This window comes from Bolinopsis microptera, chromosome 9 (assembly GCF_026151205.1).
Source record: "Bolinopsis microptera isolate Bmic1 chromosome 9, MBARI_Bmic_1.0, whole genome shotgun sequence".
In the NCBI taxonomy this organism is placed as follows: domain Eukaryota; kingdom Metazoa; phylum Ctenophora; class Tentaculata; order Lobata; family Bolinopsidae; genus Bolinopsis; species Bolinopsis microptera.
In genome coordinates, this window is record NC_087080.1 from 12,127,760 (window position 1) to 12,153,411 (window position 25,652).

The following is a 25,652-nucleotide window of genomic DNA, read 5'->3' on the forward strand; positions in this document are numbered from 1 at the left end:
AACGAACGTGTGATATTTGTAAAATATTTCTTTCGATCTACTAAGACTGTCACGTCGACGAAGCGAACTTTGCTTTGCTGTACACGTTATATACCTAATCACTCGACACTCATTCCACATTCGGCCGCGAAAAGATCAGGCGATGATGATTATAATCACTATACACTCGACTGTCACGTGACCTTTTCAACCCGATCTCTAGCTGCTCTGAACGATTATTCGAAAACCTAACCTTCTAATCTGATTTCAATCCGTAACAAATAAAGCATATGCTGAAACCCTAACGAGAAATTATACCAATTTCCTTATACCATATTGATATATGGTCATATCACGTGATTGAGACAGTTTTCGCCAATATACGAATATCTTGCCAGGGGAGCATTTAATTTTAACCCCTATGCCTATGTCATGGGGGGGGGGGGGGGGGGGGGGGGGGGGGGGTGATTCGGAATCAGCGTCTGAAAATACACCGACTCAGATTATTTTCATATTCTTAGGGCTTTTTCGCAAGAATTTTCTTAAAATTTGGGTGAGCGATTTGTTGGGGGTCAGGCTTGACGGATGATGCTTCTCGAAATTTTAGTCGGAGGCAAGTGCTACGAAGGCTCAGGCTTACTGCTTACTGGTTTAGATTACGTAGTATTCAGCATGCTGGGATGTGGGAGAAGTAGTATAGATTAATTAAGAATTTAGTTACGGATGATGTGGAAATGGGAAAGGGGATCGGAGGTCCAGATTGCAGATTGGGTGATTTAAGAAAGACTATGGGACCAATTTCTGATAACTTTATTCGTGATTAACAAAATAAAAATCTATTTGAAAACAATTTAATTATTGATACATAACATTACATGTTGTCATAACACTTTCAGAAGAGAGAATATTTTATATTAATAACATTTACTACGTTGCATTTTTTATATAATGTATTATATCTTCCAACAAAAATAAATTCTTTGAGTGTTAACTCTCCGATATGAAGCAGAAAATTAGTGACCAGTTGTGGAACGTAATTGAGCGACTTTTTCAGCTCTCGGATGACCTCAAATTTTCCTGCCGTCAAATCGGTAATACGAAATTTCAACTTTGTAGCACGTGAAAACTAATTTTACTAAGCGGAAAATACTGCCACTTTCTGTGTCATTTTCAAGATCAAATAGCCACTCTGCAATGTACAATTAATTTAAAGGGGTGACGCTCCGGTGCAGCAGCTAGTAAACGGTTACTTTACGACACAGAAAGCTAGTCTTCTAGAAAGTAGCTGTAAAAATTAAAATCACCCCGACACAAGTACTGGCATTCAGAGTTCACAGACATTATATTATATATCAAGTAGCCAGAGTCACACTAGTAAATTAATCATGTATAACTAGAACAGTGCGCTATACAGCTTGTTATGATAACAAAATGTTAATAATGTCAACAATATGAGAACTAATTTTACGTTTTTTCCGAATGTATCAGGATTAAACTGAAGAAAAATAGATTGGAGTGACGTTGGAAGAATAGGTGAGATGAGAATTAAAAACTGTCAATAACAATTATAATAACTGATAAAAACAAAATCTTTAATATTGCAGTATAATTATAAGCACCTTATTGAATATTGCCACGAGCAGTATACGGCCAATTCAAGAATTTTCGTATTATATTAATATTATTAATGTAATCATTATATGCTACCCCTATCATGTCATTTAACTGGACATTTAAGAAATTGCCGCAACAGAAGTGTATTGGGAAAACAACGTGTACTATTACATTCTACATTAAACATTGAGTCAACATGGCATGTGATGGGAATTCCAAAAGGGGAGCGGCACTAATTAACTAATTATCAATTGATAAACTAATAATTAATTAATTACTAATCAAATTTTATATCATAGATCCACTGTAAAACAAAGGTGTTCTACAGTACAGCAGAGCTCTCAGTTTGATACAATACGTCAGTGCTTGATTCTAGTTAATCTACAACTTAAAACTATTAACAAAAGGCCATCATTCAAATATATTAGTGGCATTCCAAAAGGAACAAAGTGGAAGTCATTATATTAAACATCCTTATAACATAATATTAAACAATGAGTTAGACACAGTAAGACGAGTATTCAGTAAGCATTCCCTGACATCTCGTTTATATCAACTGATAATACTATTATCATTGCAAGTCTAAAGGGCACGTTCAATCGACACTACTAGACCATAGAGCGGTACACACGGCACGCGGCGCGCTACACGGCACGGGGCGTGCTTCTCAACACGAGGACTCAATTCACCTTGATTCTTCAAGTTCAACTTGATGATCTTGTCACTCTCACACAGGATAGATATAAGCTAATCTCAATATATAAGTCTCGCTACGCTAGAAGTCTGCAAACTCTTTGATGCACTTTTCGTTCGCCGATATCCTGAGTGGTTCCTCTTCATAGTCGTCAAAGTTGCTGGCATCACCAGGTCCGCGACTACGAGGGATGAAGGGCGCCTCCACCTAGGGAAATAAAAGGTCATATATTGGCATCTTGCTGAATCCTGGATTCACGGTATTATTAACTGGTAAAATCAGCTAAATCTAAACTAAAAAGTTGACGAAAGTATCTGATATATAGACGGGACAATCCCAAATTTTAAAAATAAATGTGTTTCAACCATAATTGGCTTACTAATCATGTAATTATTTAATCGGCTAGAAACGAACCTTTCTCTCGTAAACACTTATGTAATCGATGCTTTGCATCCATCTGCTTTGCTTGATATCCCATACTCCGTTCTTCAAATTACCGTATCGCTTTGTCAGATCCACTTGAAGCAGTGCCTTCAACAGATCCTTCAAATCTTGAGTGAAATGAGCAGGGAATCTCACCTGAAAGATCAAGCCATTATGTCACAATAATATGCGGTATGGTCGAAGTCGACAAATATTACTAAAATATTACAAATAGTTTAACTCTGGGTTTAAGAGAAATGGTTAATATAAAGGATATAATTGAACTTGATAAAAGTTAGGCAGCGCCTAACATTTTATGGTAATTACTCTATTATAAATGCATTGCTGCTAGGCTGAGAAGAAGGCTATATTTTTACTGAAATCTGAATAGACTCACCCTCCCTGAGACGATTTTCTCGTATATCTGGATGGGCTGGTCGGCAAAGAATGGAGGATACCCAGCCGCCATCTCGTAAATCAGAACACCTAGTGCCCACCAATCAACAGCCTTGTTGTATCCTTTACTCAGAATGATCTCCGGTGCAAGGTATTCAGGGGTTCCACACAGAGTCCAGGTTCGTCCTCTCACTCGCTTTGCAAAACCGAAATCTGTAACCTGAACAGAACAGAGAGTCAGTTTCATGACACGTATTGTGACACACTAAACACTCATGAAGATTGAAGATGTTAAACTATGACTAAAACTCCGGATAATATGTTGATATGGTTCTACAGAATCAAGTTATTGTGGAAGACTGCAGTTGAAATTATTAATAGACGAAATTTGATCTAGCATCTCCTTATCGAACGTCTAGCCTGGAAATGGAGGTACACGATCTAATGAGAAGTCGGGAGTATTCGCTTTACGTGAGACACTTATATTAATCCCGATTCGTACACAGAAGTGTACATCACGTACGTACTTAAACCCGTGTTACAGAAATAAAGGATGCGCGCGCTGCGCGGAGTTCTTGAGCAAATAACAAAGGAATGTCAGCATAACAAAGATGTTATCGCGCGTGCGCTCAAGTTGCTTATTTGAAGCCTCAGAATTGACCGTGATCTTACAAATATTGTATTCTACAATCTACATCGGATGCATTAACACTTGAAGCACACAACGCGACCGGGGCATTTTTTTTCTCTAAATGGACTCGATTATCGACAAAGTAAGTAATGTATTTTGAAATGAACAATTGAGCGTTGCTTTAGCCTCTAGTTGATTAAGTTGTACGTGAATATTTCTATCGAGCGTATTTTGGTTTATAAGTGACAGCGTATTATTTCTTTTATTCTGCTTTTTATTTATCGATAATTTCAAAACAGTGGCTCCAGGAAAATTAGTGATAAAATGTATTATCGTACATTTTATCATCCAATTTTCGGATTTCTCTAATTAATGGTGATGATTGCGAAACTTAAAGATTTTCGACGTCGCCAACGACAAGGATAATTTTATATATTATGAATGAAAAAATGGTGGAAATCAAGAATGTTCAAGGATACACGTAAAACGGGGAAGATTCTCAAAACCATTTGAATACCATATTTAGTATTTACTAGTAAACGAATAATCCAGAACCAGATGCTGCATCAGCCTCACCCCAGCATGCCTCCCAATTTCCACCGGACCACATACAATTCTGCCCACATACAACCTTCAGATCCGTGGTCGTTTTAAACGTAAAAACTGAGAGAATTACTGGCCATGATCAAAAATTAGACAGAAATATGTTCCATAAATAAAATTCAGGCTTTTAAAAACTTGCAACATATTTAATATATTATATAACCAGTGGGCCAAATGTTTAATATATCTAAGCCAGTGTAAATCTCCATGCAAGATTGCGTACTTTTATTTGAGAGTTGTCGCAATAAGAAGACTTGTAAATGCACTGTTTCCTTTGCTAGCTAGCCAGTAAGTAAACTTAACCAATACGGTGCAGTTATCTCTTCAACTTTGATGAGAAAAAGGTTGAGAGAGTCGAGCGTGGGTTAATGTATGTATGTATGTATGTATGTATGTATGTATGTATGTATGTATGTATGTATGTATGTATGTATGTATACATACACTTTCCAGTATGCACCATGGTTATGTGTTTGAAAAGTATTTAACCCATTATAAATGAAAAAAAAACCAACATCTAAATGACCTTTAACCGCTTTCCCAGTCCGACGCGATCGGTTTGGGAATAGTTTCCAAAAGTGATGCCACATAACACTAGATGACAAATTATGTTGAAACAAAAGAAATTTGATTTGTGATGTTATTTATAGGGTATAAATATACCCTATTAAGTATTTATATACTCGTACACTTAAATATGACCTAATGTTTGAGAATGTTAAAATCACAGCCGTTAAGTTAAAATGTCATGTGCCACTTTGTCTGGGAACACCATGTTATTATCGTTAACATTGGACACATGAGAGACGGTAGTACACATTGTGTGGTATTTAATTTCTTGACAGCAGATGATCAGCAGATGGGAAAATGCCGAAGATAAAGTACAACGTGGGAATTGCTCCGCAGGTTTGTTGAAAAGTGTGATAAATTGGTTGGTGTGACGGAAGAAACATGATTAGGATTACACAAATTAACCCAAGAGAGGGTGGATCTAGGTGGCATTAGGATTAGGATAGCATTAAGATGCTCTGCTTGCCTCTGGGGTGTGGCAATCCTCCAGGAAAAGGGTGCCGAGGAATTATATGACAAGATGATGGAGGAAAAGTGGTAGGTGGAATGAGGGGAGGGGGATAACTTAACTTGCCTGAATGCCGAGAGGATGATAACCATACATAATGAGCTAAAACGGCACAAGGATAGGCAAGGGGTCACTCCGGTTTATTGGGCACAATGAGGCGCTTAGTGCGTGTTGCGAAGTTGATGGAGAAGTAATATTCCTAAAAGTATTGCCCTCGCAATTGTGCAAAAAAACGCGAGACAGATTTGCACTTGGCATGGTGTTTGATGGTATAAATTGAGAGGTGTTTGCAAGCTTCTCTGTACTAAGTTCTGTCTAATAGGTAGGAAATAGGAATCTTAAATGAATTTTCCTCGATAGCGTAGTATTAACTAACTGAAGTAAATTGAGTTTAAATGTTCATGGAATGTTCATTGGATGTTCATGGAATGTATCGTAGTGTATCATATGCGTAATTCAACGTAGTTATTTGATTTAGAGTTAACTGGTACATACACAAATAATACACTTTTAAAGGAATGTTTTCTGGAATTAAATGCTATTTTCGTTTGGAATTTGACAAAATTATTTCTTTCAATAATTTTGTGGCTTTGTCTGATTTGTATTATGCGTCGCGTGGGCGGGGCAGGATTAATTTGAAAAATAAGCACTCGATATCTCAATTTAAAGATCTTTTAATTGTTCACTTCCGCTGCATCTTAAAGAGTCCCATATATTATGATTAGTTTGCTGTCGTGAGATAAGATAAGAGACGGAGAATTAAACCTTAAACCTGTGTAAAACATGACGTCAATATAATATGAAATTACCTGGAACAAGATCCTAAAAGTGGACCCAAACCACCACTAATGAAAAAATATAAAATTAATAACCATTTAAAAGTGATTTATGTGAGAGAGCAGTTCTGACAGCGACCACATCGCGCAACCACTCTATAATACGCTTATATGTATCTAGTTAGGGAGTTGTCTGCAATTCAAAAAATCGACAAATCAACCAGAACAGTTTAACACGACATGAAGGGGGGGGAAGTGTTTATCATTGGAGCACTCTCTCGCTCTCTCTCGGTGAGAGTAAGAGAGTTGGGGTGATGTTCAATGAGTGAAACACAGACTCTCTGACTTGTCATAGTTATCCATCATTTAGTGTTTAATGACATGTTAAAGTTTCATATGATGATATATAGCTAAAAGCTTGTATGTGATCTCAATATTAAATACTCAATGCTTTTACTTCGAGAGGTCCCATTTATGACAAAGACTCTCATATTTGAAACGGATCAAATCAGTAAATCGACAGAGTACGAGTGCAAAAAGAAATGTATGACGCACTTCTTATTTCGTCGTGGGTGAGGTAAAAAGGCCTAACTACGAGAGCTAGAGGCGACTTTTCATTTCATCGTGGGAGAGGCAAAAGCAAAAGTACTAATCCTCAACCAAATTAGGCTGAGAACTCACTGGATAAATTAAAGACTGCTTTCAAAATCATTTTATCCCAATAATTAGATTATGATACTGTATAACAATGCAGTGATAAAGGCATAATTAAGTGTCCCACTTAGTGTGTAATGTAATGATTAATTATCATGTTATTATTAATGGAATTAGGGTGTAATGTAATGAGTGATCCAGTTAATTATTCTTAAAATCCTGATTCCTGGAATTCACCGCCCACTTATCTTCGACGTATCGTGTTACCTCACAAGTGATTCACTTCATTACTCTGTATAATTAAAGCTCAATGAGATAGCAGCTCTATATAATGCGCTGTAAATCACCAGATTCTTGGTTTGATTGACGGTTGCTTGTCATATTGTGCCACATTTCAATTTTACATAACAGTTCAAATATTAAATCACTAATTCCAACCTTGACCCTTACTTCTCCACAAACCTCGCCCTTAAACCTGCCATGCTGCATATTGAAGTGTCACAGAACTTTTCAATCAATTTCCAGACAAATATGCTTTGATTTATAAAATTACATTTTTTAAACTTTCAGGTTTCAAAACGAAATATGTCAATTAGTCAGAAAATTAACCACGCAATGAAAAAAAAACCTACGACCAGCACTCTAAATAAGGTCAAAAGACAGAAGTGACAATTATATATCGCAACCAAAGCGGTCATCACCATCCATTACCATTTAAAACTGAGAGGAAGTAGTAATATTGACACTGGTTGAGTATCACAGATGAGCATTACCAGCATTACAGACCTTATTATATGTGAACTATGTGAACTATTCGTAGTATAGAGAGTAAGCGAGCTGGCTTTGTACAAACTCGGTTAGCAAGCAATCAATGTCGGCATTACACACAACTGGCTATTCACCAGCCCACCGGAAAATACACACTACTGCACCGGGCCGTGTATGCCTGTGTGTGTGTGTGTGTGTGTGTGTGTGTGTACTGTGTGTGTGTGGCTCCGAAACTAGCTTATATATAACATGGTCTTTAACTCGGAGAATCTCAAGAATTTATAAGCTGTATTTAAACCACTTTAGGAATGTATAACCACTTCTCCTAATGAATCAATGAGTTAAGTACCCTGCAGTCAACATTCTGGACGGTTACAGTGACCATTGAAATTGTAGAGAATTAAGAGGTTTACAAGCTCTGAACATGAAGTGACATTGAACACGTGGTGAACACGTGCTAAATCATCCCAACAACTAATCAGACTGGTCAGTGGTCATCTAGTAAACTCAAGCGGCGCGGTGGTTAAGCTAATGGTGAGATTGGTGAGTCACGTCTGGTGCCATGGCAACATATCCTCCGCAATGTGCTGGAAATAATGTGAGCCGCGCGCAGACACTAAAAAGGTATTTACAAGCTGTTAAATATACGTCTATATGCCTGGAAATATCGCGAACTAAACTTTGCGAGACTGATGTACGTAGATACTAGATATGAACTCTGCAGACGTCGTGTAAATTGCGATATAATTACCGGTATTACAAATTTAAGTGGAGTGGATTTGATAATTTAGTGCACTGGATGATACTACTTGATCTTGAATCCCAAAACTATTAAGCAAAGTCCGCAAGCCAACAAAAATGTCATACGTGTACGGAGTTGTTACCAGCAACAAAAAAGGCCTATGAATTGGCTTTAACTAAGTAAGCTAATTTCAGAATAACTGGGTGTTTTAAAAGTTTTGTATCGATTTGATATTTTAGTAGCTTATTATTCATATTTTCTCTATTAAACTAAATTCTGTAAAAGGTTGTAATAAGTGCTGATGTTTTATGGGGTTTCTCTTGAATTTGTAAGAAAATTTTTACCATGGCCATTGGCCACTTGCACCATAGCAACTAAAATCAGTCACATCACAAGTCATGAACTATTTAAAAGGTTCTTCAACAAGGTTATTTTGGTATATTAATGTTGGGTATAGTGTTATGATTAAATTTGGTTGTTAGAACCGCCGGCACCATTTGGATCCGAAACAAAACAAACAAACATTCCGAAAGAGAAGAATTTTAACCCTAATCTATTGAAATCCTAATTTTGAGTTGTAAAAAAAACCCAGACAAGTCGACCCTTACTTTTATGTCATTGTTATAGAACGACTTAGGTTGATGGAATGTAGTGTCCAATCAGGCTCAACAAGGACTGCGGACTCAATTCTTTTAAAGTTTGAAGTACGCCAACGCAATTGGAAATGATTAATGAAGCCAATTCATTAGCTTAATGACCAGGCATGATCACGCCAAGCAAACAGTTTGATTCGGCTGTATTCTAGAATCCTGGCAATTCTCATAATACAACTGCACTACAGTGGGTGCAAATAATGTAAGATTTTAATTTGCTTGTTCATTTTATGTTTAAAGTATTTGCATTCACTCGCAGACGACTGTAAATATCGCTTTAGCTTTGGGGGCATTACATCGTTCAATACAAGTAGATTACTCCGTTAAAGAATAAACGGGTTTTATGGATTTCATTGTCAAATTTATAACTAATGATATCTTGGGATTTACTGTACAAGATTCTAAAAATGCTTGATTTAACATATTTTCAAACAAATTATAATAGGAGTTTCCAATATGAGTATTTCAAAGCAAAATGGAGTCATAGCAAAATCGTATAAGTAGCTATCAACTAAATATCAGCAGTTATAAAATAAAAAATAAAGTCTTACCTTGAGATAGCCCGTTTGGTCGATAAGGAGGTTCTCAGGTTTCAGATCCCTGTAACAGTGCGATAAGTACAGATCCTGTTAAGTGACATGATGATGCTTTGAGAGTGTGTTTGTGGATCTTTTAGTGATTGCTTTGAAGGTGAGGGTTGAGTAATAGATGCTGTCTCGTCTTGATTCCTTTAATGATCCCTTTAATAATCCCTTTAATAATTCCTTTATGACTCATGATCATGATTCAGTGGAAGTGATGTGTTGAAAGGGTTCATAACTGACTCAGGCAATCGTGAATCTTACAATCAATATACTTGTTTTCTGGCATGTAATTAGGGAATAATATAGAGGGCCAGGTTTAGGCTTCTAATCCACTAATTGCACTTAAAAATAAAATAATGGGAGAGCAACCAAAGCAATTCAGTAGTTATCCTCCCATTCTTGGATTATATGTCTTTTTTGGGTGCTTGACTTGCTCAATGGTTGAGAAATTTAAAAGAATGCGTAAAATTTGTACAGAAATAAAATCATAGCGTAGGAATCATAAAATCAAAAAAACATATGCATAAAGCGAGTGACCATATGATACATATTATTTAAATATACATGTATGCATTTTTCGCTTATATTTTTTAGCATTGAAGGATCTAAGATCCAACAAGACTTCTGAAAATTGACTCCCGTCGAAATTGCTTGTTACAAAGACATGTCGGTTAGGAAGACCATTATTCTTGCGACGTTAAATGCTTTTCCATGCTTCAACAATAATGTTACATACATAGATCTTCGCCTCGGTAACTTTTACTACTGTTGACTAAATATATGAACGGTTACCGGGTTACGTACTATACTATTTCAGTGCGACTTTTGTAATGTAACCGAGTTCTGTAATAAAATCACCAAATCGAGTTATTGCAGCTTGTTAGATCAGTTAAGTGTCTATATTTTAAAGTACTGCAGATGCTGTTGTGTACATCAAACGCGTTAGTATATAATATATCATACTTTAAGAATCTACTCTGTAGGAATTAGGACAAATTCTCATTTCAACAGTAATTTTTAACACTTTGAAAGTACATTATCTATGGCGTGTATTGTTTTGTCTATTATATCAGCTTTAAAGCATTTGAATCATCGTGTCAATTTTGTTTCCGGAACTATGGTGTTGCAGTCGTCATGAGAAGATTTGTTCACTCCAGTTTAAATGTTCCTTATTCGATGTCACTGCTAAATATGGTGCTGCGCGATTGAATGTAACACAAAGAAGCTCGACCATGCACCTGTCACCCAAAATTTATTAGCAATTTGTCTCCTTAATAACAGCTGAGACGTAAAATTTACCGTGATACGTAGAGAGATTGCGGAAAAGCGTGATACGAAGACAGTTAACCACTCAGTAGAATTAGTCGAGGATTTGCTACACTTCCAGTCTTATCAAGATTTTACTTTCAAGCTCTTAATTGCAAATATTCTCTTGACCAACGACTGATCTTTGCGGAGAGACTACGCTCGTGACTGGCAATATCGTATGAGAAGTGATTATAAATGAACACTGAGTGCAATAATTGCTGTCTGATACCACTGCAGTATAATTCATTCTGAGTTTTCGTTACATCATACTCGTAGTATGGGTGTAAAATGACAGATATTCGAGAACTGATAATATTATGCTTTCCAAAAAAGTTGATTGTTGTCGTCTATGTCTGCTCTTTAAAGGTTCAAATTGTTGATAATACATCATCAAAATTCTGAAAGGTATCATAGCGTATAGGATTGAGAACTCAGGATGCCCAAAGAAATGTCAAATTAAAAAGCGACGGGGCATCGACAGTCTTATGACGTCATAAAAACTTTGGCAGTGGGTTCAAATTAAACGACAGAAGTTAAGTGGTATATTCCCAGCAATGTTACATTGCATTGTGGTTGCAAATTTGATGCGACGTCACAAAATGGTACCACGTATGATGGTAATCGTTCATAGGAAAACGAGTAAACTTTTTGCGCCGCTGCATTTTATTTGAAGTGTCGATAATCATTTACTTACTTGATATAAACTATTTGAAATGGGGCCGGGATGATGTAGCGAATATACTGGAAAAAAGGTTACAATTGGTTGTTACATAGCATTAGGTGATCTTAAATAATGTACTACATATAATGCATGCAGCATGATGCATTTTTATTAGCACAATAGAACCGCAATTCAAGGTTTTCAAACATAATGTACTGAACTGAATATTTCATCTAAATTAAATCCTTATTCTGTGTAAGAATTACCATCAATATATTTTAAAATTGTGCAGATTATTATGACGTCCAAGAGCAGTCAGCACACTTCATTCATTGTTAGGACGTGTAAACAGAAATCTATAGTTAGACGTGTATCTAATATCTTATCCTCTCCTTTACACTCGACTCAATCCTTGATTAAAAGTGCAGCTCTCCATTCAACTTCATGAAATCAAACATGAACTGCTGATGTCGATTGAGTCCTGTATCGACTGAACGTGGAGAGCTCTCATGTGAACAGACGGAGCAACATTCATTAATAATATGTCGTCTATGTCTGCTCTTTAAAGGTTCAAATTGTTGATAATACATCATCAAAATTCTGAAAGGTATCATAGCGTATAGGATTGAGAACTCAGGATGCCCAAAGAAATGTCAAATTAAAAAGCGACGGGGCATCGACAGTCTTATGACGTCATAAAAACTTTGGCAGTGGGTTCAAATTAAACGACAGAAGTTAAGTGGTATATTCCCAGCAATGTTACATTGCATTGTGGTTGCAAATTTGATGCGACGTCACAAAATGGTACCACGTATGATGGTAATCGTTCATAGGAAAACGAGTAAACTTTTTGCGCCGCTGCATTTTATTTGAAGTGTCGATGATCATTTACTTACTTGATATAAACTATTTGAAATGGGGCCGGGATGATGTAGCGAATATACTGGAAAAAAGGTTACAATTGGTTGTTACATAGCATTAGGTGATCTTAAATAATGTACTACATATAATGCATGCAGCATGATGCATTTTTATTAGCACAATAGAACCGCAATTCAAGGTTTTCAAACATAATGTACTGAACTGAATATTTCATCTAAATTAAATCCTTATTCTGTGTAAGAATTACCATCAATATATTTTAAAATTGTGCAGATTATTATGACGTCCAAGAGCAGTCAGCACACTTCATTCATTGTTAGGACGTGTAAACAGAAATCTATAGTTAGACGTGTATCTAATATCTTATCCTCTCCTTTACACTCGACTCAATCCTTGATTAAAAGTGCAGCTCTCCATTCAACTTCATGAAATCAAACATGAACTGCTGATGTCGATTGAGTCCTGTATCGACTGAACGTGGAGAGCTCTCATGTGAACAGACGGAGCAACATTCATTAATAATATGTGAAACACGTATCGTGCATGATGATGGCTTGGAAACATTTTTCTTGCATCCACTGATCTACAAAACCAATTCATCAGGAATCAGGATTTACTTGCTGCAATGAAATCACGAAACTACTTCCAGTGCTAACACTTGTGAGCAGTTACAGAGTTAGTGCGCGTTGCTGTTGGTATCATGAAATACGGATTAAATCCTAATAAGGTGGCAACTTTTAGTTTGTTACCTACCCCGCTGAGGTCAGCGGTTTAGGGAAGGGCAGAGTCCAAAATCACTTCTGAGTATTTGGGTACACTCACATAAATATAAGAGATCCCTTCTCGAACACGTCATCGGCCATAATTAAACATTATCATTTTATGTAAACGAGGGTCAAGGGAAATTTGTGCGCAGGACATGGCCTTAATAAGCCATAGTAACCCATTCCTGGGCCTTGATCATGATTTCCGGATTCCTAAATTTTACCAAAATTGTCGGATCGATGATAGTGTCTTCTTGATTTCTAAGAATGAGGATTTGAAACTCGTGGTATTCAAAGGTGCAATCGAGGAAAAGGTAGAACAGCTACAGTGAATAGCTTGTTGATTGGTCTTAGTAAATCTTAGATTTATATTTTATAGTGGAAATGGTTGAACAAAGGTCCAAATTAATCAACAAAATATTTGAGTATGCTGTTTGATTCGGTCTCATCATATGACATTCACACCCAAAACTTCAAGATGTAGATTAATCAAGCCATTTAAAGATTGACGTTGTCTCCATTACCCATTCACTTTTGACCTTATATGACTTTGTCTGTAATCTACAAAATGGTAATACACCAATGATCAACCATGTAACAAAATATGGATTTCATGAGTAGTTTTACTATTATGACGTCATCAAGGTCGTCAATATAAGAACAAATTGGTTATCATATAGCTGAGCACTTCGACGGAATCACATATATAACGATGTAACACATCAGTCATCTATCTCGACAAGATAATCGCGGTATATTTGATAATCTATCATAATACATTATATAAAGCAACCTTTGTGGTCGCGATCAGACCTCTAGTACCAGGGTGGCGGCACACGTATCTGCAGAATCTCCAAGTTATCAGCAAACGTTAAGCAACATCAACAGTGGGGTGCCATATATTTATATATATTGGTGATGTCTGATCGAGACAATACAAGCAGAGTTGTCCATACAACCCTGGAGACAATTACTTAACTTATTGTACAAAACCTGACCTTTTATGATTATTCTAATTATTCCTAATTAGTACACAACCAGGCAAATTAAAACAATTCTAAATCACAGCTGGTTGTGACTTCGAACGAGTTACCCCCATTTTTATAGCTCTGAAATGACATGATGTAGAACTGATAAAAGCAGCTGTCAACAGAGCCCCAACAGATGGGGATAGACAGGTGACTTGGTCTTGACATGCTTGATCCTCATATAGGAAAACAGTCAGGATTACCCTCATGACGTGTGCCCTTGGCCCCTCGCACTGTCAGTTGTCACGAGTACTGGAGCCAAAACTCAGAACATCTACAAGCCCCTTCCTCCTCCTTTTAGCGGCCGACATCATAAAGTATTACTTAACCCATAACTCACCGACATCACATGAATTCTAGCACCTGAAGCTGTAATATTTCTATTTTTTCTTGACATTTAATTTGTTGCATATTTCCTGAAGACTTATTTTGAGACCGTTGGAACGACTCCAAAGAAAACTAGAGTGATGTTATGAAAATTTGATTAATTAGGCTGCCGTTAAATGTCATCAGATAATACCGTGTCTTGTGTCTAAAATTAGCATCTTATGTTCCTTCTCGAACATTCTGTAGTTGGTTAATAAAGGTCTTACTGCGTACCACGACCGTGAACATAACATATTGGACATGCGGTATCATCACCCGTACCATGTGTGCAGATAGATCTCACTTTGTGACGTCACTAAGATAAGTGACGTCACAGACTTTGTGTAGGGAGAACGTTCTCCAAATCCTCACAATGTCGACACGAGCTCCCTGTATAAAGTACACCTAGTACAGTTCAGCTAGGCCAATGGGCTGGCGACGAACCACGGCTTTATCCAATCAAAACATGAAGCGCCACATCACGTGACACACCTGCGTAATTCGATAGCCCGACCCAAAAGAAAGCTCATTAGATTTATATATCATGTATATAATACATGAGCTTTAGGAACGTTATTGTGTGAAAGAGAGAGAGAGAGTGTGTGTGTTTGTGTGTGCGAGTGTGTAAAAAGCAGTCTCCTATGTCCAGTTTGGTTAAGTTTTAACAAGGCTATCACATCTCGTAACCACTCAACAGAGATGATATCTGTCCACATTCCTCCAAAACAGTAACTAGAACTTGGAGTTTTGAGGAGTGTAAACCCTGATCTAGACAGTGTGTCAGGCAAGGACAACATGGTCTGCGATTTGAAATGTTCCAGATCAAGGTTACAGATAGTATTCAATATCAATATTATCATGACTATAAATTATCATACATTGACTGGTTTGCCGCTGAACTGCATCAGGCCACTCTGGTCGGACCATCAGAATTACTACGTGTGGGAACATTGAGAAGTATTGACGTAATGAAACAAAAGATTGATTATCCCACTATTATTATAAACAATGTTGTACACGGAGATTGTGTGCTATGTGCATGTGGGAGCGTATAATATTTGCACTACTTTCATCGACGGGTTTTATTATAGAACTGCAGTTCAGACTTTGATTTATATCTTCTTGGTTCTTGCCAAGGTTTTGTTACTTCTTTTGGTAAGTTAATGAACAAGAAGTAAAAATTGTCCTAATCGATGGCATTGATATTTTAAGTAAAATCTTTAGAATTCCTGAATTCTCAATTCATAACGCTCGACTGCACAATGGAGCCATACTACATAATAGTCAAAACAGACGAACATGGTCCAAATCTTTTAAAATATGTGTAAATCTAATGTGCATAATATGCTGAAATGTTGACTCTCCAAGAGGTTAAAAATAGTAATAGCCCTCATGATGCTTGGCAAAGTAAACGACAAGAAATAATAATAGATTCTTAAAAGGTTAAATTATGTGAACGTCGAATTCCAATGTGTGTCAGTTATAGTAGTACGTGTTCATGGCACGTAAGTGGTCATTGCGACGCGGTGGTGGTAACTGTCTTTAGCGACAAAATTCATTTTATGATTTTTTAACATAGTTTTTTAAAAATGCCATTCTGAAGGTATTTATTGACAAACCAAATTCAAGGGGTTATTTCGATATAACAGCCATGGTTGCCGAAATAACATCAGGTACAGATATTCAGATTATAATTAATGTGACTGGAGTAATATTAAGCCACGTGATTGAGTATGATTAGTCGAGTGGTATATCATATTACTGGCACGGATTGTCGCTATTTAGACAGCTGTAGATAAAGGTTATTATATCTGAGCTGCGCTTGTCAGTTATGAGTACTTCAATTGGTCATAAATTTTAATTTTAATTTTGATTAAATATAATTTTTAGGATTTACAAAATCGATGGGAATTATTTACACTCAGTGCAAACATTTTAACGAGAATGGAATGAAAAGAATGTCAAAGTTTTCATGAAATGAAATGAAAATGAATGTGACGAACCTTTACAAAACCTTGAAGATCAATGACAGTGTTCTCTGGCTTAAGATCTCTGCGAAGATAAAGATGTGTTACATGTGCAATTAGTAAAGTATGTTAAAACATGCACATCAACTTTCTGGGCGTAGTAGTATGTGTCAACGCTTTATCGCTTAAAACTTAGAATAGAACTTTGTCCTTGTATTTTTAGAATAACATAAAAGTTTCTTGAAACTCAATTAGAACTCCGACCATTTTTAGATTCAACACTCAAACTTAGAACTTGGTCAGGTTATTTTTAGAATTACATACCTTAAATTCGCACCCATTCATCTAAAATTAGAAACAATGTTCACAGTAAAGATCACAATGGCAGGAGTGTTAGAATTAGATTATTTAGTGCTGAGTGCGGTAAATTTTCTGATCTTATATTCAGGAGTGGAGGGTGGCCTGGCAATGATGAGGCAAGTTCCGCTTTAAATTATGTAAGTGAAACGCGGGCGGGATGAGTTGCATAATGCATATTTCACCAACAAACAGACTGATTTTAACGATGACAGTTCTATAATTAATTCTGCCGTTTTCTGACGAAAGTGCTTTAAGACCAATCGAAAATCCGAGGTTTTTAAGTACTTTTGTCACATTGCATTGGAATTTTAGGCGGTTCCAAAATGAGGTTCCTGGGGGCCGGCGATTGGTTTTAATAGTTTCTAATGGTTTTCAGGGAGAATTCTTGAGGGTTCTTGACCCTAAAAAGGAATTTGGGTTAAAGAATCCAGAATTTCAAAGATTGTCTTTAAGCACATTTATCGGAAAACGGCAGATGGGTAAATGATTTACGTATACGTGATGTCAAATAAAATAACTTAGTTAATTTTTAAATATCATCAATCTATTCTATAGAACAATCACCATAAATGGCTTAAATGTATTTTTCGGGTATGTTTTTAATGTCGAAGCGTGTGATAGACGCACGAATTTATTTGTTATCTATTCTTAGAATCATCAAGCTTTATCAAGGACACCATTTTCATGCTATAAACTTATACTCACATCTCAGGTGAGTTCTGAGATAATTGATCACTGATGAATGATGATGATTAATTTTTGATCATAGAATTATACCTATTGGTATAAATAATGGGACAGCACTTTGTTCACCTATTATCATGTCACGTACACTGTTTTATAATAAGAGCTGAATTCAAAATGTTAAAACCTCAATTTTAGACTAAACGAGATTCATTAACATTGCTACAGCTGCGGTCATAGATCACGTATGACATCTTGTTTTCATTACTAAATTTACCTGCACCGAGCTATTATAATTTTTATTCTAGACGAATTGAAGGAACAATGTTAGCTGAATAATCGCGTAATAACTTTTGCTTTTGCAGACTGTATTGTCATAGCAGAACGGAAATGTGATCTTAATAGTGACCAGGCCTGGTACTGTACTGCAGTGTACATAGAGGATATGATAACAGGAGAGAGTAATTACGCTACACTTTACTCAATACGTGGAATGTCTTGCCAGGATTAGATGTAAAATTGTACATATTTATATATTTTGTGTTGCAGCGGTGAGTACACATACTATGGAATAATGAATGTACAGGTTGTGCAATTATTACAGTTCTAGTCAAACTTGCAAGAGTACATCCATGTACAGTTGAGTAAAGAGATCACATCAATTTGACGGCCTACCTGTCATCACACGGTACAGTATTCCGATGAAATGTCGTGACGCACATACAGTCAACAATATTGTACTGTTGATGACATGCTGTGACGCACTTACACATGGAATTATACTACACGCCATCATATATCTCTTGTGTGTGTGTGATATTATGACGTTGTGTTCACCTTGTACGTCTAACTTTTACTATGGATGTTATCACGGGGGGGATGCAACGTCAATTTATGTCAATTAATGTCAATTAATGTCAATTAATGTCAATTAATGTCAATTAATGTCAATTAATGTCAATGTCAGTTTTGCAAAATTTTGGAATACTGACATTAATTGACACGATATTTTTTGACCAGAGATTATGTAGTTCTACCATATTTTTAGCACTTTAGAACGTTTATATCATCAATTTATTCACTACTATCACATATGGAAATGTGAAATGTGAAAAAAATTCAGATCATTAAACAATAAAACTAAAATAATACGGTTTTCCGAAATTTAATTTTCTTAAATGGGCGTGGCCATCCAAGGGCGTGGTTCTCAACATCATCAGAACTTAAAACCCACATTAAACGAAATGCCTTCATGACATTTATATTTGAATAACGAATCTTAAACAGCTAGCATTACTCCTTCATACTAAAAAAGCCGATTCTAGATATTTTACCTGTATAAGAAACCAATAAAATATGGGCGTGGCCGGTGGGGACCGAAGATGGAAGAGTTTGAAGCTGAAATTTTTTTTGGTGGTCTTTGAACCTAAGGATCAACAGATAAGAACATACTCATAATTATTCAAGGACATTTTGTTTTTTGAACCGGTCTAACTTACATAGACGTGAATATCTTGAATATTTATCGAATAATGATAATCTCAAATTTCAAGACAAATTAACGTCAATTAATGTCAATTAATGTCAATTAATGTCAATTAATGTCAATTAATGTCAATTAATGTCAATGTCAGTTTGGGGTTTTTATGGAATACTGACATTAATTGACGTTGCATCCCCCCGTTATCACTTTCAAGTGTTTAAGAGGTAAAAGTGTTTCTATCCGGTACATGTTGCACGTGGGTGCAGTATGTTTCGTTATCTCTGACAGGAGTTGTGTCCACGGTTTAATCCTGGTTCCACAGAATATGATCCCCTAAATTTCATCCTTAAACGCTTTACTGTCAGTACTATCTCTTAAACGTGACTTTAAACCAGCACCAAAAATGGCAGGGTGAAATATTGCGAGAAATGTCTTAAATTTGTAGTGAGAGCGGTGCTCAATTAATCATTCCATTGAACATATATCGTTTGATCCACTAAATAAAATAAATGCACTATTTAATTACAGTAAGTTGATGAAGCTTCAAGATCTTGCTTACGACAATCAATCGCACAAAAGCGTTTCATTGTTGAGAAATTGATGAAATAGCAGTAATACCAAATGTCAAAGTTGTTTTCATGCTGTAATTTCATTGGTGTAGAGAAAAGCTTTTAGAGGCTCACGACGCAGAGATTTGAAACTAATTACTTTGTTGTCAACTCACATAATGCTGTAATGACATACCCACATCTTCAGAAGTGGACGTTTTCACATAAATATGCGAATTGGGAATCGAACAAGTGCATATTGCATGAAGGTTATGATTATGTCAAGTTTAATTAAGCTTGAAGAATGTAACGTGTGTTGAGTGCAGTGGTGCTATTACATACATGGCGCTGCTATGCGGATAAAATCTTTAAATTACATACAATTATTGAAATGAAAAAGGAAGCTGAAATGAACACTTTTTTCAATTAAAATGTCAGAAATTTTAAAGTTTCCAATTTGTCATACCTGTAAACTATGTCTAGGTTGTGCAAGTACTCGAATGCCAGTACTATTTGAGCAGCATAAAATCGGGAGTGCGCCTCGCTGAAATTGTGCAATGTCAGTGTATTTGCAACACTTTATCTAAAATATTCTAATTTAATATATTCTATAACTCAATTCGTTGGGATCAGATAAGATTCATTTAGAAGAGAAATATTACACGAACCACAAAGTTGGCACGAAGGATAATGGACATAATTAGATTGTATCTTATCTGAATAGAAGGACCGGTTAAGGGTTAAAGTAGGAGGTTGCTAAAAATACCTGAATCTTCCAATTCTTCTGAGGTGTGAGAACATTTCTCCACCAGGCACAAACTCTAATATCATGTACAGGTTCGAGTTGTCCTGGAAATTAGAATATGTAAAAATTATCATTTCAAACGATAACAGATCGGTACAGATCACAGATTAGTATAGACGGTCACAGATCACTACAGAAGAACACATAAAATCATAGTTCACAGTTCAGTACAAATTAACATTATCATAATATGTACAGACAATCATGAATTAGAATTTAACGTAAATTGTGATTGATCTAAAATTTATAGCTCTATTCGTAAAGACGTTGAGACGTCACATGCCCAAGTTGATAATTGATATTTTACATTAAAGTTGAATCATACTTTATTTGGAGTGGAAATCAACGTAGCTTAAGCTACGTTGATTTCTAAGCTAGCTTAGAAATAAAATTTATTCTTGACAATACATAAATTCTCAAGATTGTACTATCATTTATATCACCTTTATCATTTTTCAACTTTCAAATCATAATATGATCAGGAGGGTGCAGTGAAGATTTTGATTATTTTCACTGACAGTTGCATTGTGAACAAATCTCTTCTAACTTGATCATTAATTGATCTATTTTTAAACATTCCACTCCTTGACATGATGTCAATCCTAAAACTATTTTTAGCTATGTTGTTAAGTTGCATCGAAGAAATTACCTTGAAATGGTATTCCAAGTTGACGAGGAAGGGGAATTTAACAGCTTGTAAAATTCTCTTTTCGTTTAACGTATGTTCGACCTGTTTCAGTTTCACAACCTGTAAGGAGAATATCGTGATAAATTGTTTATAATAATATAATGTGACACCACTAATAAGTTACCGAATAGTGGCCGTGAGAATTAAGATTTAGGGCTGTAAATTCTATTGGTTTAACAACATTAGTTGAAAATCATCACATACCCGGTATTCATCTAGATCTTTCCAAAATATTTTAGATTTGAAAATTATAAATAGACTAGAAAGCCCGTTGTCACAGGGAAGGAGCTAGAACTAGTCTATGTGAAAACACACTTAACACAACATAATGAACACAATACCGGTCACAATACCGCTCCATTAAGTTTTGCACGTGCGCATAGGCACCCTGTTACATACTGTGTAACCTTCTAATTCTTACCCAATTTGCACGTGGGCGGTCATACAAAAAGAATCTTTTGAATTATAGTAGAGATGCCTTTTTACTGTCGAAGCACTGATACTTGGAAATAATCATACACACTAATATTATAATACATTTTATACCTTGTCAAAGTAAACAATATCTAAACAATTCTCCACTATGTGACGATTATACACTTGATAATTAGAAGTGTCACGTGACATTCAAGCTGCCATTGCACAAATTGGAGTGAACAAAAGCACATACTTTCTGCTTGTCTAGGATTTTCATGGCGTAGTAATTGGAATCTTTCTTGTTCTGAACAAGCATGACCCGCCCAAAAGAGCCAGTCCCGAGAGTTTTTATCCTGTCAAAGTCGTCCAAGCACGCGGTGTTCTGAAAGAAAGGAGGTTGAAAAATTGATTTGTTTAATTAATTAAATTGTAATGTCCATGATTTGGACAAGCTATAAACTTTTAACGAAACGCACCTTCTTTCCTACTCCAAGCTTTATGCTCCATTTTCTTGACCGTCGCATAGTCAAATAAAATTACGACAAATTTGATAATACAAATTTACGTTAAACAGATATATGATGGATGCAAATCAAGATCACAAATTAGACTATGTTTGGTTTGCTTGTACTAAATGTAGCTGTCTACGTGTTTCCGAAGAAATTGAATCTCATGTAAGCTAAGTGAATTAAATACTTCCAGTTATTATTACTCAAATTAATATCTCAACTAAATTACATTATTGCAGGGATTTATCAAGCAGCATTAGCTTGGATTGACTTGTTTTTGTTTAGTCAAGGGAATGGAAGCAAGACATTTTATTTTGAAGGACATTATTAATCGTAAAATCACTGCTTCTGCAGAATTCTATACAGCTTTGTACTTAACAAGTAAGATTTATGTAATATTATGTGTTATTTGCGTGATTTTACATATTATTATCTTTTAAACCAAATTAATTTTTACAAAAATTCTACAACCAAATTGAATTGATCTTGGGTAAGGGCTGGAACTATTACGTATATTACACGTGATGATCTTGTTAAATGCCTTAGTAAAAGGAGTCTCCAGTAATAATTCCACTTCTAGAAGCGAACAAGTACGTGACAAATTCATATCAAGTTAAATTCCTAGAATAGTGTAGTCACATGGGGATGCAGCTCTATATAATGTGTAGTCGAACCATTGGATAGGAATAATACAGTCTCACTTATACTGCATCATGTCCGAGAACTTTCTGATAATTTATTAATCAGAAACCTGTCGGGCAGATATATTTTATCTACGACTACAGCTAATTTACTTTGGTAACCCCGATCATTAGAAGTCAAGTTCTCTCTCAGTAAAAATCATAATGTGACGTACAGTAAAGTTCGATCACAGAGTGATTATCTTTAAAATATGATTATAAACAGTTAATCTGATTATAAAATGTTTGTCAGTTTAAATGTCAAAGATCACACCTAACCCGCTATACTATTATACCGCTACTAGTGATAAATAATTTAACACTGAAAATATCTCGACTCAGTATCCACACTAGACAGATGATCTGCAAAACGGTTTATTTGTCCCAGGCATATCCGGCATAATAATGTACACCAGCCAATGTACTAAATATATCCAATTAACATGTACTGTGGTGGCCAGTCCGGAAATAAGCTAATTTAAATTCCTATACTGAAGAGAGCCTGGCCTGGCACGAGGCTGTGTTTTTGTCATGAATGTAAGGCAAAAACACGTTCTTACCAGTACGATTATAATTTGATAATTAGAGAGACAATTATCCTTACATTACACGATGTACTGTAGTTAAATGGTCCACGGACTGTGGCATTATTATACTATTATAACACTTATGAAGCTAGAAGTAATTTGATAAGTTTCCAAATTTGTCTTACGATTTAAGAAATTATATTCTTGCCGCGGTCTGAATCGCATTAGAGTAATTTAAAGGTAGATTAATATAATTCTAACTCTATGATCGTAAAATTTATTGTAATATTAATGACAGATTCATACCTTGGTGGGGGCATCCCATCTTTCCTGGAACTCAGACTTGGCATGTGACAAGAATTCTCTCACTGAAACAATAGCGTTACATACAGTGTTAATTTAATTGATAACATTTCAATTGTAAAACAACTTTAATTAGAAAAGCTAACAAGAAGAGAATAAATGATTTGAGTTGGTGAAAATGAGCAAGATCTAACTAGATAGCTTAGAAAGCCATGCCAAAGTGATCAAGGCGAAGCTGCCCAAGTCTCGCAAATACTTTTATAACTCATGCTGTTAGAAAATCAGTCAAATTCAAAACCGAAAACCAGAAGTTCAAAATTGAAGTTCAAAAATTGAAGTTCAAAAATTGAAGTTCAAAAATTTAAGTAGATTTTGAGCACAAGCCAGAACCTACATTTTTCGGGATACTCTGAATTTTGCTTATTTCCTGAGCCCTTCAACAGTTTGTTGAGCATGTCTTAGCTTCCTGAATGAGTGTGTTGTGAGTGAATTGGCTTGTGGCAAATCTTACCGTGTTCTGGATCCCCTTTCTTATTTGGCAACGTGTTTCCCATGGCTGAATTGAGATTCGTTTAAAAATGCCTCAATTCATCAACATTATATATATATAATATGCATTAAACATGTTATGTATGTTTTCAAATACTTGTTTGATATGAGACCCGTAACAGCACATAGAACTTTATTGCTTGCTCAGTGCGATGTTGTTAACTAGTGCATATTTGGTAACAATCAACAGAATTATTAATTTAATGAAGACATCATTTGGAAAGCAAGACATTGCAAAATTTAATAATTATAGGATGTAATCATACATGTCTGAACTAGATAATATATCTACTGAGTAAAAAAGTCATCATAAGAAACAATCTAATATTGCTCAAACTTGAATTAGATAAATAATTTTAAAAGATCAAACACTCAAAAAGTCTACATATAATACACAAGATAAAAGATTCATCCCATATTAACTCAATCAAAACAGCTACTTCTCCTGAATTTGTTAACATTTATTATTAAACCTAATTAAAAATTTGAAAACCTTTCAACCCAAAGAAGAACAACATTAATAAAGATTCAAATTCGTTTGGACTGTGTTGATGGACGATGCCTAAAAAATTTAAACCGTTGTTTAGACAAGGTATATAAATATGGCTCGTTTCTAGATATTTCTGAATAAGAGGGTCAAGAATAATCAACTAAAAAGTATATAAAACAGCAGTCTAAGACAATTAAATTTTCAGTTTTAAATAAAATAAAAATCATTGTGGCATTCAATGTTCTTAAGCCTTCAAATGTTCAAAATATGCTATTAAAAAAAGATGTCGTCAAGCTCTCAAGAAAACCAGTCTTGGCTTTGTCTGCAACATCACGGGCAATGTTGAGTGAATGATGATACACAGAATCAACAATATTCCTTGGCTGTCGAGATTGGTTATTGTGAGGAGAATCATAATCAACATCAAGATCACTCTCAGGGTCGACTATTTCACTTCGGAATGAGCTTAAAGATATGTTTGTTTGTTCGGAAACATTGGTCCTATCACTGTAATGTCTTTGATGCTGACTCTCTAAAAACACTACAACTAAGCATTTATTGCTTTGAGACATTTGGTTTGGAAACTGCAAAACATTAGCTCTAACAAATTTTTCTGGTACATCCAAATCAATTTCAATTATCTCATCATTTGCCTGATTTTTAACCCATTCGTAGTTGGTTCTAATAAGATGAAGGAAGTTTACTTTGCCTTGATACACATGATTATCAATGAACTGAAGTTCATTACCCTCCAGTCTTTCTTGGAGATTTCTTGAGATAACTTGTTGGGCATCCAAATCAGTAACAGCGATGAACATGGGCTTGTGCGGAGTGTATTTCATGTAATCCAATATTTCATATAAAGCTTTACTGTTGTCACCCATGAGCATATGGGTTACTGCTGAATACACAAAGTATTTATGATATTTCGAGCCAGCTTCAGTACTTTGGAAAAATTCTTGACACTTTCCAAAATGTTGCAAGCTCTTTGCTAACTCAGTGCGTTCACTTGATTGCAGCCCTAACTTCCCAAGCATG

The 25,652-nt window shown here is 35.6% G+C and overlaps 1 protein-coding gene across 3 annotated transcripts; it reads right to left on the bottom strand.

Moving 5' to 3' along the window:
- Positions 1–818: 818 nt before the first annotated feature.
- On the bottom strand, positions 819–24,132 carry LOC134821232 (cAMP-dependent protein kinase catalytic subunit alpha-like). Of its 3 annotated transcripts, none has more exons than XM_063831931.1 (10): positions 24,087–24,132; positions 23,579–23,640; positions 21,810–21,938; positions 21,101–21,199; positions 20,413–20,495; positions 20,113–20,190; positions 9,563–9,611; positions 3,108–3,326; positions 2,702–2,866; positions 819–2,494 (listed from the first exon to the last, which is right to left on the bottom strand). In XM_063831931.1, exons 1-10 carry the CDS (start codon positions 24,127–24,129, stop codon positions 2,369–2,371), a joined length of 1,053 nt encoding a protein of 350 aa, XP_063688001.1. In that variant the 5' UTR covers positions 24,130–24,132; the 3' UTR covers positions 819–2,368. The 3 variants fall into 3 exon arrangements, with proteins under 3 accessions (XP_063688001.1, XP_063687999.1, XP_063688000.1); XM_063831929.1 differs by lacking the exon at positions 24,087–24,132 and adding an exon at positions 23,970–24,056; XM_063831930.1 differs by lacking the exons at positions 9,563–9,611; positions 24,087–24,132 and adding exons at positions 16,608–16,656; positions 23,970–24,056.
- Between the last annotated feature and the right edge of the window lie 1,520 nt (positions 24,133–25,652).